The following is a 15,601-nucleotide window of genomic DNA, read 5'->3' on the forward strand; positions in this document are numbered from 1 at the left end:
CGAAAGTTTAAAGAAAACCATCGAAGAAGTCCAGAATGATGTCAATTATCTAAAGGATAAGATTGAGACACTTGAATCGAATTGCCAAGGATCGCAATCTCTTGAGAAAGATCATCTTTCAAAACGTAAATCAGCTTAAAAAACATTAGCGGTTTTTAAGGTAATAATTATTTTACGCAAGCTACGTTATCTCTGTAAAGTTATTCATGTGGAAGTGTTGTGTAAGCTTATTTACACTCGCACTCGGGCCTTTTGTATTCATAATAATTCCCTTCCACCATAAAATTGAAGTGCGTCGTTGTTCGGGCTGGCGTGCATATTATGCAATTTATATTTCGTGATTAGATGAGAAAAACGATTCTCGCGCTTTTGTATCTGCGAACGTTCAGATTATGCGTGATATTTGAACTTTAGTATACTCTTAAATTTTCCTTTTCACCGACACGACAAAACCCTTTACTTAAATAGTTAATTTCCTCAGGTTCAGCATCACCAAGGCTTTCCCTAAGTGAAGTGGGGTTTACAGCTAAACTCAGCACAACGCTTACAAATCTGGGACACCAACAATCAATCATGTTTGACTCCATCGTTACCAATGTCGGAAACTCATATACCAAGTTCATTGGTGTGTTCACGGCCCCTGTTGAAGGGCTGTATCATTTCTCCGTCACAATCCACACACACGACAAAGGTCATCTCGAAATGTCAATTGTGAAATACGGAAACAACCTTATAGTTGCCCATCCTCATGGTGATGCCGCTATACCAAGTGATGACCAATCAACATCATCCGTAGTTGTATTCCTCAGTCTCGGGGATTCAGTCTGGGTGCGCAAACTTAATGATGAAGGAACAAATATCAGTGGAACATTCAGTAGTTTTACTGGTTTCAAAATGTATTCATAATTATGAACAAATCTGTCTGAGTGACACTTAATTGGGAATAGGAGTCGAAGATGGGTATTCTAATTTGGTGTCCAAACGTACAGTTTTCTCTCTCATTGGTTTGGATATCACTTGAATTATTTACAAACTTATCATCAAGAATGAAGTTGGATTTAGTCCATACTTATCAAAAGTATGTCTTTTATAAACCTTTGAAATTATATTAATTTGAAGAAAAGCCGAAGTGCGACGAAACTAGGTTTGAAATATGTCCGATCAAGAATGTTGGAAAGTTTAATTTATGTGTATCAAATTGCCTGTAGCGACTTGACCACGTCTACGTTAACTAAAATGTTATCCACATGAGCTTGCATTAATACAATGATAAATAAATAAATGATTAAATAAGGTATTGAGTCAAAACTGTTTTCCTAGTATGAAGCAAAGGTGATTTTGATCTGAACCCAAATAACTCCAATGTAATTCTTTCTAAAAACAGCAACACTGATTTAATATGTTCTTCTTCTAACACCTTTGTTCTAACACCTGATATTAGAATGTCAATCGATAACGTCTCCTGAATGTATCTTATGCTACCTTCTTGTAGTTTAAATCTAGTTCGACCGTGCATAATTCTCTAATTGACATGGACTACAAAATTGCACTACATGCACATGTTTACCGTGCTTCCTTCGTATTTGTATAGCTCTTCCATGCAGAATTCATTGTTTGCATGTCTTATATTGTTTTTGAGTGTTATATTACTCCTCTCACACTTCCCTTTGGACTGTGGGTGGTAAGGCGAAAAATGGATAGTTTTAATTCCGAATCTTCGATACATTTGTTCCACTTTACCTTTGAACACTGACACGTTGTCACATTGGATTATTTTGGGAGCATCGTGATCATGTACAGTTTGTTCTAAATCGCGTGCAACGGTAAAGGATGATTTGTCTAGTAATGATCGTGTCATAATGGATCTGGAAAACACATCTATAACTTGTAAAATATACTTACACTTTCCCATCCTTGACAAAATATTCATGCCGCATTTCAATCAAATCCATTTGCCACCTTTTTCCTGGAAACTGAGCGTTTATACTGATAGGCACTGATTTGAACTGTGGCCTCTCCTTGTAGTAACGCCTGCTCTTGTTGAGGGCGTTTTGAACGCATCGCTCTTATTTCCAATGGTATTCTTCTCTCAATTTGTGATATAGTGCTCTAGTACTAATGCCGAGATGCTCAGAGAAACCTTTCTTTACCACTCTCGTTACGTCTGATTGCGTGATTAAAAGTTTTACAAGAAACAAGTTTATCATCTCTCAAACTTATGCGATTTCTCCAACTGCCATATAGCACTGCACCTTGGTGCTTCTCCAAACTCCTCCAGCTTGGAACTAATTGCAAACGAGTTTTGGGCGCATGGTAGGATGGTGTTGTACCTTTCTTCCGTTTGAACGCCTATTTTTATCCTCGGTATCCTGCAATTAAATGTCGTCTACAACTCCCATTTACGAAGGCGACATAATCAAATTGTTTGCCGAAAGTTAACGAAATACATTTCAAGACGCAATACATACACAAACTGTTAAATTGAAAGATACATGCTCCATCATATCAAAAAAAAAGGTCTCGCAGACTATTGAAGCAATAGAAAACATTACGTTATTTGACCATTAAACTTGCAACTTTCAGGGTTCTCAAAGGATGTCGCCACTTTTCCGCCGGGTGTTCAGAGGGGGCCTAACTGAAGCTCCTTTGTTTTAAACATTTTAAGAGCCTTCGATTGCATTTAAACATACATTTACATGTTGATATAAAACAGACAAGAAGTTGGAATATCTCTTACATTTTATTACATATGAATAACACATTTAATAAGCACTATTATTTAGCACATTGTTATGCAATAACATAAATGTTATTGTATAAGTAGCACATGTATTTATAAGCACATTGTCATTAAATAGCATATCATTTTTTATGTACAGAATAATATGAGTAGGTATATAAATACAAAATCAATAATTAAAATTGTAGCAATGTCACAAGATTTCGGGACGGACGGACGGACATCATCATCATCATCATCATCATCATCATCATCATCATCATCATCATCATAACCAGCTTTTTTCTTGAAGTATAAGAATATTTTTTAGCTTTAGAATAAATGGTTAAGTTAATCCTCTTTATGTGGCAAAAAGGCACAGTTGCGCCCCATATAAGCAATTTCTGCTTTATGCGTTGAGCGTCGCCGCATAAACGTGGTCGCCCTGTTAATGCGTTGAAAATGACCGCATAAACGAAAAAACACGTTTATATGGCGATGCTGCTATGCGGCGTTACAGAGCTGAATGCGTTGTGATATCATGGCTGGCTTTCAGCCCTCCGTCAGTACAATTGCAACTCACAATTCTGGCCCAGACTTGATGAATCTTTGTTTGAATGTTTTTCCTTATCAACAATTAAGACTAGGTTTTTTTTTATCATGTAAGGTTTAAAATCTGAGACTGTTGCAGTAAGTCATTTTGGAACTGAATTCTTGCACAGACGCTGTTTGTCCTTTAGATGCCTAACTTTGACCTATTTTGGAACAAACTTGGCCACAATGTTCAACTCATTGGAATCTCAGTCTTATCGAATGCAACACGAGGTTACCAGATTAAACAATTATTATTTTTGTTTAATATATAGATCATTTGGTTTCACCCTTACTGGCAGGAATAATGCTTGTAGATTATTTCTGTTGTTAGTGCGTAATTCACCTTGTCCTTATTGCATGCAATCGCGTACACCAGAGTATTATACAGAGTGATGAAAAGGTTTTTGTAGCTGAAATATGAGACATTTGAATCGACTGGCAAAGGTTCGTCAGTAAAAGCGATAGATATTTCGGCTCGTAGATCAGCGTAAAATACATAAACAGGTTTAGGTTGACATTTGTATGTTAAATCAATACATACATATGTATAATTTTGAGTGATACACATTTAAAATAAATAATGCATTTATGGAAAATATTAATTACTGATAACAAGATTGTAACCGTGTATTTAATAGCTGAAAACGCACAATTATTAAATGACTTGTGAGACCTAAACGATTTACAGTCATTAACTATCGACTCATAAGGTATAAATACCGATTTTTGCACCATTCTTTAAAATTTAAGACAGTAATCTTCATAAAAACCATAGGTTTCGATATTTATTCGATATTTATTCGTCCTTTTCGGTAAATCAAGACAATTGCGTTAATTGTGATTCATCAAACGCCAGTAGTTTTTGGTTGAAAATGCATTTAAAATATTGATGAAGCTATTTTATGTGTCATATAATAGATATAGATGTATTGAATGCCACTTCTTTCATGTTTTTCGAGAACATTTTACCAAATAAGAAACAACAGAGTAAATATCAATTTGATATTTTGAATGCAAACTAAGGAGTGAAAATATCAACTTCAGAAACTACTTTTGAAATCCATCCATCCATCTCAGGTTTCCCCTAATCAAACCTAAACACGTCACTTTTGAAACTCTTAGTGTTGCTAAAATAATTTGAAATATAGAAACATCTGTAAAATTCAAAGATATATTATGGCAAGTCAACAAAGCTGCAGATGCCCATAAGCTCCCTCGTAGAGGAGTACAAGGTCGCTAAACATGTCTGCTACTAACACTCAGAGACTCAAGTGATGGTAAGATAAGTGGAGTAGGAATAGTAGTTAGAACGGGAAGGAAATGGTCAGTGAGCCAGGCTGTAGAACAGGCTGAAAGCAGTCTCAACAGCATTGTAGGCACTACAAACAAGGGTAGAGCAGGTTTGGGAATCAGTAGGAAGCAGCGGTGGGAGACCTCTGATAATGTGGAAAAGAGAACCATGGTCCAGGGAGAAGTTTGCAGAACAGAAGTGAAGGCAAAGTCGGTACAACCCATGTTATCCACTCCAACCAATTTAAAGCAGTGGAAGTTATCAGAAGACCCTTCCTGCTCGCTGTGGGAGAATTTCGGATCACTGCGGTATTTACTATCTTCTTTCCCAACAGCCTTGGGTCAATGGCGGTAAACCTGGCGACATTACCAAGTTCTAAGAGAGATGGTAAACATCTTAGAAAATGAGAGGAGGATACCCTTAAAATAGACAGGCCCCCAGTTAATCAGCTTGGTAAGACAAGGAGAGAGCAAGCTGGCAACAACAACATGTAGCGGCATCCTACAAGAATCTCAAAAATGGGATATGTTGGTATACCTGGGGAAAAAGTAGGAAGTGGCCCATACTACCCTTCGGCCAGACAAAGTTCTTTGGTCCAGGTCTCCAAAGCTGGTTGTATTGGTGGAACTAACAGTACCCTGGGAAGAGAGATGTGAGGAGGCAAACCAGCTGAAGAAGGTAAAATGCCAAGACTTGGTAGACACATGTAGAGAGGGGTTGGAAGACATGGATCTTCCCAGTGGAAGTTGGATGTAGAGAATTTCCATCACAGTCGGTGTGGAAAATGCTTGGAGCTGTGGGGCGAGTCAATAAGACCGGCGTTCACGCTCTTGGGGAGCTGCAGAAAGGGCGTCCAGTTGGCCCTGGTTACGACGCAGTGAACCGACTTGGAAGCCAACATAGATGAGGTAGTGACTGATCACAACTACCTGCCCCGTCATCTTGAGGGTCTACTGGGATAAGCCGCTAAGCACCCAGTGACAGATGGGCTCTCGACTGAGGACGTCTATGTTAAGCAGTACATCTGTATCTTTACAACATTGGAAATAAAAAAAAATCACCGTGTAAAATAGTTATCCTGTTTTTCAAACGTTTTTTCTTGAACTTTGAAGCTAATATTATTTATTTTGAGTCGGCAAGAATTGAAAACGAATGTGGAATGTGGAAAATGATATCTACCAAAAGAAGTATCTTACTTTCCTAGGAGAAGTATGGAAACAAAATAACTTGATCTGTATTGGCTTCAGGTATCCTCTGTACAATTATGGCTGTTGAATTCATATTATTTTCGTGTCAGCAGAAATCACGAAACCATGAAAGTAAACCGAAATGATATAACAAAATACGTTTTGGCCCTTCAATTATTTTTTTCTCGTCCAATTTCGGTTGAAAAGAAGAACAAAATTACAAACTGTAAAACAACAGTCGAATCTCGTTATGTCGAAGTCGTTGAGATCTCGGAAAATAACTAAAGATAACGATTATTCGATACAACCGATATACAAAAATACTTTTTGTTAATCGATTTGAACTAACCATAGCATCTAGATAAAATAGTTCGACATAGCGAGTTTCGATGTATACCGAAGTTATGTCTTGTCACCGTGAGTCATAAACTTAACATGACGACCAGTGGAACAATAAAACCATTTTTTTATTTCTTTAATAGTAAACAATAAATAAGTATTGAGAAGTATTGATATGTCTACCAAAATCCCTTACAGATAATATTCATAATGGCGGGTCAGTCGCTTTGCAGCAATCACGTGCCATCTAGACTTAATGCATTATAGTTCTCAGTTGTGGCTATAACGTCCGTCTGCATTTGTGCAACCTCAAGTATCAACGGGAATGATAAAGCTCCGGATAACCGGGGTTCCCTCTTCAAATCTAAGCCGTTTCCAAGCTATCGGCCTTTTTTAGCTTTTTAAATCGTGTCTAACAATCGTCCCGAACCCGGTAATTATGGATGATATTTTTATTTTTTTTTAATTTCGGTATCAAAGAGTTAAATAATTATAAAAAATGTATCTTCAGGTGTACTTCTTGGAAGTATTATTTTGATCCAAAAGCATGATTGGGTCCCTTTAAATGTAAACGGAAAGCGATGTGTATAATATCAAGGGAACGCTGCTAGGCATGATTTAAACGATACAAAAATGTCCTGATTGACCATTGTATATTTCGTCAAGAATTGACAACATACATCTACAAAAACAAAGACATTATCCCGCACAATTATTAGTAAAAGAATACAAAACAAAGAATAATTTTACATCAAACAAACTTTAAATATTTCAGGGAATCGCGACATAACCCTTTGTATCAACACTCCTAAATAGCATGAACTATTTCAAACTATATTGGATAGTTAAATTATTCTAGAACAAAGCGAATGAAAAATGATCAGTAAATTATTGGCATCACACTTGGTCAATGGGAACTATGACTTTCGGTCCTGCAAAGCCCGGGAAAAATATCCGCCCTGCGGGAACAAACTGCTGGTAAAATCCCCGCTAAATGGCCCCGCACCCCAGGGTCCCTAAATAATGCCCAATCCCCGCTATTTTTGGCGCGAAGACAAAACCACCGCATTTACCTGGTACTGGAGGGCCATCTGGAAGATAAAAACACGGCCCATTTCCCCGGCTATTCCAGGAATACCCCCGGACCGGGGAGGTACAATTTACTGATGCATAGCTAGGTAATTTAGAGATTTTTGGTATTTTTTTAACAGTCAAACCACTATACAATATAATACATAAGTAAACGTATATCTAAACATAAAGAACAGCCATTCTTTTAAAGTATTATAAGACACTGTATAAAACATTTGTTTTGTACGTAGATTGTCTTGATAAAACTATACAAGTCACTTTACAAAATGATTAAAAGAAAACTGTTATTAAAAGTACCAGTTGAAATTTAGTTTCATTAAAAGGTACCAATGTCGTGAACGATTTAGTTTCTAATTAAATGCTTTTGTTATGTTATGTTTATTTTGTTAAGTTTAAGTTAACTTAATTCAAGTTTAAGAATTAGCCAGATAGGCGGAGTTATTGACGTACTCCAAACGGAGCAAATAGACACGTGGTGTTCGGAGCAGACTCCGTTCCATATGAATCAGGACTTTATCGTGCACCGGAGCACCGGAGCTTTTGTTAAATAAAGTTACCCGGATGAACTCTCATATATAAACGAACGTTTCATGTTCTTACATCAGATTTGATTTGGATTTTAGACCAGAGATTTAGACTTCAGACTTCAACATTGGACTTTACTTTGGGACTTTAAAACATATTTCTAAACCAGCTCTTATTAGAATTTCAATAAGTAAAACGGTATTATAAAATTGTTAACGAAGAATAAAATGTTTAGATTATTTTACTGTGTTGCTGAAATTAATTTATCCAAGAAACAATATTACAGTGTGTCGAACAGACGGCATTCAATCTAAAAACGCTCTCCCACTTTAAAATAGACAAACAATTATGTTCGCCACATTTGTTTGGTGCCGGAACCCGGGACTTCCCAGGGAATATTAAGAACTTTCCGTGTCGTGAATAGTGTGAAACACCACAACATAGGAACTAACAAAACCGACGGATACGGATTTGTCGTTCGTGAAAACAGCGTAGCGGCTACATCTGTGAAGTCACGTGTCTTGAGCGGCTACAAACTTGCCTCTCAGGAAACACGCCTACAGTCTCTAAAAAGGAGATTGGCGTTAGTTGTTGCAGAATTGAGCAGCAGTACAACACTGAACAATGTCGTCCAAAACGTACATAAAGGCTGTACGGACGAGGTTCAGGAACAGCCTTAAGAAGGAAATTCAGAAAGGCATGGAATTATCAAGAAAAGATATAGAGGAAATCGATTTAAACGAAGAAATAACGAACACAAAAAAAGTGTATTAAAATGCTAAAAGCATATCGCGAAAAGTTAGAATGCCAATGTGAAAAATATGTTGGAGTATTAGAAGACTCTGAAGGAGAAACAGTAGAACAAATATTGAACGAGGACTATACTATCTGTGATAAAGCAACTGAATGTTCTATGGTATTGGAGAATTATCTGGATGAAATGGAATTTGCAAGGAAACGTGGTTCCAAGGAAACGGCGACCCGTGAAGAACAGGTTAGTACCATTACACATCAAATGCAATCTTTTATGATCGAACAGAGTACACATCAGCAAGAATTTGTAGAACGGCAAAGTCAACAGCAAATAGAGTTCTTAGAAAAACAAGTTCGAGAACAACACGAGGTTTTAGACAAACTTTCTAAATCAAAGTCGCCATCAATGTCAGTTAAATTGCCAAAATTGGAACTTAAGTGTTTCATTGTTGATAAATTAAAGTGGTCAGAATTCTGGGATGCCTTTGAGTGTACGGTTCACATAAATGAGAAACTGTCAGACGTTGAAAAATTCAGTTATCTCCAGACAAAGATAGTCGGTGAAGCAAAAGCAGCAATATCCGGATTGTCTCTCTGTAACAAAAATTACCGAATTGCCGTAAACCTGTTGCAAGAGAGATTCGGAAAGAAACAAGAAATCATAGATATTCATTATCACAAGCTGATGAATATTGTTCCGCCCTACTGCAAGACCGAGAGTTTGCGACTCTTTCTTGACACAGTTGAAAAACATATGCGGAGCCTAGAAGTATTAGGTGAAAACATTGATCAAAACATGTTTGTTTCAATGGTTAAATCGAAAATTCCAAAGGACGTACTCTTGCACCTGGAGGTACAGAAAGGCTCAGGAAACGAATGGAGCGCTAAAACACTCCGACAGCGATTACGAGATTACATAATTGCTCGTGAACACGCTGAACAAAGCAACCAACAAGAGCCTGCAAACAAAATGAAACAGAAAATTGACTTTCAAAGTGGCAACAATTTTGAAATTAAAAGCGCAAGGCCAACGAAAATGTTTGGTCAGAAGCCAGTCTCCGCTGGAAAGCACATCTCGGCGGAGTCCCTAATCTCTGTAGACAGCAAAAACAGTGTTTATGCAAACAAGTGCAGATACTGTACGAACTCTCATTGGAGTGATGAATGTACGAAATACAAAACGATTCCAGAAAGAAAACGCTTGCTGAAAGGTGCATGCTACAAGTGTCTGAAAGTTGGACACAAAACTGATAAGTGTAAGGCTAGAAAACTGTGTGTACATTGTGGTGAAAAGGATGTTCATCACAGAAGTCTTTGTCCCGCCAAATTTAGTGTACACATTCCCACAAGACGAGCAGAAAGTGCGAACGTTTCAGAAGAACTTGTGTCTGAAAATAATGATGTACATCACGAAAATGTTCTCGTGTCATCTGGTGAGGTTGTCCTCATGCAGACTGCAAGAACAGAGGCAAAATGTCCTACAAGTAAAAACAGCCGCCAGATTAGACTCCTTCTAGATTCGGGGTCACAAAGGACATATGTGACGGAGCGCCTGGCGGAGCAGCTTGACCTCGTTAGAGGAGAAATGCAAGAAATAAAACTAGTCACGTTTGGTAGTAATAAAGCAAAAGTGATCAAAACGCCGACTACCAAATTGAGTCTGAAGCTGACCAATGGGAAATATCTGAGCATAACTGCTAATATTGTGCCTGACATCACAGGGACAATAGAAAGGAAAGCTGTACATCTGTCTCACTCTGAGAACATACAGCACATCCTGAGCAGTGTTGACCTGGCGGACACCATTCCTACCACAAATGAATACTCTACCATAAACTTGTTGGTGGGAAACGACTACTACCTTGACGTTGTCCTGCCACAGAGGATAGAGATACAGCCTGGTTTGTACCTTCTAAGTTCCAAATTTGGTTGGTTACTTACCGGTCGTATCAATGAACCCTGTGAAGAGGAAGCTGAAAAGAATGACATTGGAATGCTCATACTTACCTATGGGACCGATGCTTATAGAATAACAAACTCAAATGTGTTCTCTTCAGTGGATAGTGATGTTCCAAAGAAGCCCGATCTCGAGGATTTCTGGGCAATTGAATCTATCGGGATACTTGACGACCCTAGACAAAATGATGACGAAACTGCCATGGCCAAATTCAAAGAGACTATACAGTTCAAAGACAGTCGTTATCAAGTTACCTGGCCATGGAAGGAAGAAAATCCCGATCTCCCTGTCAATCGCGGATTAGCTCTTGGTAGGCTAAAATCTACAGCATCGAGAATGCAAGGGAGACCAGAGCTACTGAAACAGTACGACTCCGTTATACAGGATCAGCTATCAAAAGGAGTTATTGAAAAGGTGAGTGGAAATAGTACCAACACTGTCAAACACTATCTTCCACACAATGCAGTAGTAACTCCTCAGAAGTCGACAACAAAATTGAGATTGGTAAATGATGCCTCCGCCAAGACGTGTGACAAAAATAAAAGCCTCAACGAATGCCTCTACAGGGGTCCAGTTATGTTGCATGACCTCTGCGGCATACTTATGAGATTCCGCACTCACAATATTGCTATTGTGGCGGATATTGAGAAAGCTTTCCTTCAAGTAGGACTTCAGCCAGATCAGCGAGATGCAACTAGATTCATTTGGCTAAAAGACTGTGAGAATCCCAGCACAGGAGGTGACAACTTGCAAGAATACCGTTTTTGTCGTGTTCCGTTTGGGATTATTTCAAGCCCTTTCATTCTTGGAGCTACAATAGAGTGTCACTTAGACAAATATGACAATGACATCGCAAACAAGCTTAAGAATGACATATACGTTGACAATGTCATAACAGGCACACATACAGAAAGTGAAGGGGTCGAGCTTTATACATCATCAAAAGCCATGTTCCATGACGCTGCCATGAATCTTCGAGAATGGTCAACAAATAGTAATTTTGTCAACAGTGTGATTCCCGATACAGACAAGGCCAAGTCTGAGTGTATCAAGGTTCTTGGCCACACGTGGAACACTAAAAATGACACTCTGACACTAAAAGAATCTCCAGTGTTAAATGACACTGCGAATCCAACCAAACGGAAGGTACTGAGACAGCTAGCGTCCGTTTACGATCCGCTGGGATTTTTCACCCCAGTGCTTTTGAGGGGGAAGGTGCTCATGCAAAGTCTTTGGAGCAAACATCTAGACTGGGACGACAACTTACCATCAGATGACGTCATACTTTGGGATACAATAAGACAGGAGTTGGCCAAAATTCCAAACGTTGCCATACCAAGGTGCATCGCTCAGGTTGGTTGTGAAAAATCGTCATACAAGCTATTTTGTTTCTGCGACGCATCAGCAAAGGCATATGCAGTTGCTATATACCTGCATCAAACAGGTGTCAATGAGTCAAGGTGTGACCTTATCTTCGCAAAGTCTCGACTTGCACCGACAAAACAGATGTCGATTCCCAGATTGGAGCTCATGGCGGTTGTAATTGGGGTCAGATGTATCAAGTTTGTGAAGGACAATTTGAATTTGCCAGTTGATCATATTCATCTTTGGACTGACTCCCAGTGCGTTCTTCACTGGATCACTTCAGAAAACGTGTCTTCTGTGTTCGTAGCAAACCGAGTGAAAGAAATCAAACGGCAGTCGTCAATCAGCTTTCATCACATACCTTCATCTGAAAACCCTGCAGATATCGCCACAAGAGGCGCATCTGTACATCAGTTGAAGGAGCTGACACTGTGGTGGCATGGACCAGAGTGGCTGACACAACAAGGTTATAACTGGCAGATAGAGCCGAGCTCTGAGAAAGACCTCGACGAAGACTTGATCAGAAAGTCTGAAGAAGACAAAAAGTTGCATAAAAAACAATCAGCTGAACATGTTCTTGAAGGAGCAGAAAATTCAGATAAGAAGCTCAAAGGAGCATCTCCTGACGGAGCATATACACAAACGGAGTTACCCCCCTTTGAAATCGAAAGTGAAAAGTACTCGTCAGCTACAAAGTTAGTTCGAGTTACTGCTTTTGCACTTCGATTTATCAGCAAACAAGTCAACTGAACGTGGGGTGTTAACAAAACAGGAACTGGACCGCGCCGAACACCTGTGGATTACATATGTTCAGCAAAAGTGCTTCAGAGACACTTTTGTAGCAATCTCTGAACAGAAACCAAACAACTTGCAGAGACAATTGGGTCTATATGTAGATCCAAATGGATTACTCAGGTGTAGGGGACGGTTAGAATATGCCAATCTAAGTGAAGCTGCCAGGTACCCTATTCTTTTGCCAAAGGGTGAACGACTCACACACATGATGATAGACAAAATGCACAAAGAAACTTTGCATAGTGGAGTATCACAAACCTTAAGCAGGGTTCGCTTTAGATTTTGGATACCTAGCGGACGCACTACCATAAAGGGCGTTATACGACGGTGTCTTGTGTGCAGGCGCAACGAGGGCGGAGCTTACAAAATGCCACCGATGGCTCCGCTGCCAATGTCACGAGTGACCGAGTCATCTCCTTTTTCAAAGGTTGGCTTAGACTATCTGGGTCCGCTATATATAAAAGGAGCAGACGGAACAAGCAAAGTCTGGATATGTTTGTTCACATGTCTTGTTACTCGAGCGATTCACTTAGAACTTGTGCAGAACATGTCCACAGAACAATTTTTGATGTGTCTGCGTCGATTTATTGCCTCTAGGGGAAAACCGGAAGTAGTTTTTAGTGACAATGCACTCCAGTTTAAGCTGGCCAGTGAGACCGTGGACATCATATGGAAAAATATCTTGAAAACTGAAGACGTACAAGACTATGCCTCACAAAACGGTATACATTGGATATTTAACATAGAGCTAGCACCATGGATGGGTGGCTTTTATGAAAGGCTTGTGGGCCTTGTCAAACGGTCACTGAGAAAAACCATCGGCCGAAATCTTCTCACAGAAATGCAAATGCAAACATTGATCAAAGAAATCGAGTCAGTTATAAACACAAGGCCACTCACGTACGTTGGCGACGACGTCAATTCAATGATTACGTTAACGCCATCGAGTTTTTTGACGTTGAATCCAAAAATTGGAATACCAAGTGTAGATGTTGACAGTGACACGGATTATACACCGTATGAAAGCTCTGCGCAAAAGCTCCTCCAAATATGGAAAAAAAAGGGCAAAAGCTCCTTAATTCATTTTGGAAGATGTGGAGAGAAGAATATCTGCTTAGCCTCCGGGAACGAACTCAAACAAAGCTCAAATCTCATAGAATACAGTCACACTTCTTACCAAGGGTAGGTGACGCAGTTCTTATAAAGGACGATGTTCCCCGAGGATGTTGGAAATTTGGAAAGATTAAGGATCTTATCAAGAGCTGTGATGGTCAAACCAGGTCTGCTAAAGTACAGACTCACACAGGGCGTGTCATAGGTCGACCCCTTAACTTACTATACCCAATAGAAGTATCGGGGAACGTCGACGCTAGACACGACTCATACACGCCAGAGTCATCGGACCGGTGTTCGAGACCCAAACGACCAGCCGCCGAACAAGCGAAAGTAAAACTGAGTGAATACTTCAATAAAGACAATTAATAAAGGTGATCTTTGAATGAGTAACTTTATATGCCAGTGTAGATAGTCAATATACACGTTTATTTGATTCCCAATAAAGCAATTACAACCATCCTTTAAATGCATACATGTATATACAAGCTCTTGTAAAGGGTACATGTTGCAAAGAAATGAACGGATACGTTTTATACATGTATATGTACATACCAGATCAGCTCCGCTTACGATATTTATGTATAAAGGCTGAGCGGAGCCGGTTGAATTAATCCCCCCGGGCTATTTACCTAAGGTTCTATTGTTATCGCTGGCGGAGACCTAGGCTCAACAATAGCTGGCGGAGCCAGCGGAAGTGATTTTGCCCGTGCACGATGAGCACATGGTTCGAACTGATCATTTTCGCTCTAGTCTTCGACAACTTCAGACGTAGTTCACCTCTTCAAACGTTATCAGATTCAAAACCCAGCCATGCCGTTCATGTGTGAGACATGTGGTCGCATATACGCGAATAAGCGTAACTTATGCCGCCATGTAAAAGAGAAGCATGATAATGGATTGTTGCATTTCAAGTGTGTGATGCCAAACTGTCAGTCAAAGTTTATACGCAGAGGGTACCTGAAAAAGCACCTTACACTAATCCACAAAATGGACAAAACTACAGCCCAGCAGTCTGCGTCGAATGTCGTCCTCCAGCCAAACAAACCTGCGCGGAAGCCATTGACAGAAACATATCAGTACGAAGCCATATCTGAAGACAATGATGGTGATTTTGACAATTGGTTGGATACTGTAATATCTAATCCAAGTGGTGCAACACAGGAGACGGACATTAAGCCAGGTGTTGGATCTGAGGAAGCGGTTATTGACGACGAAATGTCAATCAATAGGATATATGATGAGGCCGGATGTGAGCTACAACGGATTCGTGAGACAGACACTGGAATCAGCGGAAACGCCGACGTAACGGACACTTACGATTCAGACGTCACCGTTACTGATGACGTTATTACCTTAAACGCCGTCGAATGTGATGAAGTTACAGCTGGTTCCGACGCTATGGGTACAGATACATCAGTGGACAGTATTACAAAAGACGTCACCGACGCTGACAGTCACGTCAGCAACGTCGACGACGTTTATTCAGCGCACAGCGACGGCGACGAAATTCCTCCGTCCACAAGCAACGATGATGCCAGCGTCGCTTCCGTGTTCAACGCCACCGACGACGACGCTTCCGTGTTCAACGCCACCGACGACGACGCTTCCGTGTTCAACGCCCCCAACGACAATATAGACGATAATATTACCGAAGAGCATGAATATATAAACGTTACATTAAGAACAACCACCAGATACGTCAACGGAGTATATGATAGTGTGGACAGAGTTGTCTCCCTGGGGTATTCAGACAATTTTAATCCAGATTCAGTTAACCCGTTGACAGTCTTTAGACGTGTTCAGGAAGAGTTTATGAATTACGTTTCACAGCATAATCAGTGAATTGGTAATTACTTAAATACAGACTC

General features: G+C 39.7%; 2 protein-coding genes across 2 annotated transcripts; both read left to right on the forward strand.

The window, feature by feature from the left end:
- The first annotated feature begins 573 nt into the window (after window positions 1-573).
- On the forward strand, window positions 574-5,360 carry LOC128223379 (uncharacterized). The gene is made up of 3 exons (XM_052932659.1): window positions 574-896; window positions 4,577-4,912; window positions 5,204-5,360. Exons 1-3 carry the CDS (start codon window positions 574-576, stop codon window positions 5,358-5,360), a joined length of 816 nt encoding a protein of 271 aa, XP_052788619.1.
- A 3,162-nt stretch (window positions 5,361-8,522) lies between these two features.
- Window positions 8,523-12,572, forward strand: LOC128223380 (uncharacterized). The gene has a single exon (XM_052932660.1). It carries the CDS (start codon window positions 8,523-8,525, stop codon window positions 12,570-12,572), a length of 4,050 nt encoding a protein of 1,349 aa, XP_052788620.1.
- Window positions 12,573-15,601: the final 3,029 nt, after the last annotated feature.

The sequence above is a fragment of the Mya arenaria genome, chromosome 17 (genome assembly GCF_026914265.1).
Source record: "Mya arenaria isolate MELC-2E11 chromosome 17, ASM2691426v1".
In the NCBI taxonomy this organism is placed as follows: Eukaryota; Metazoa; Mollusca; class Bivalvia; order Myida; family Myidae; genus Mya; species Mya arenaria.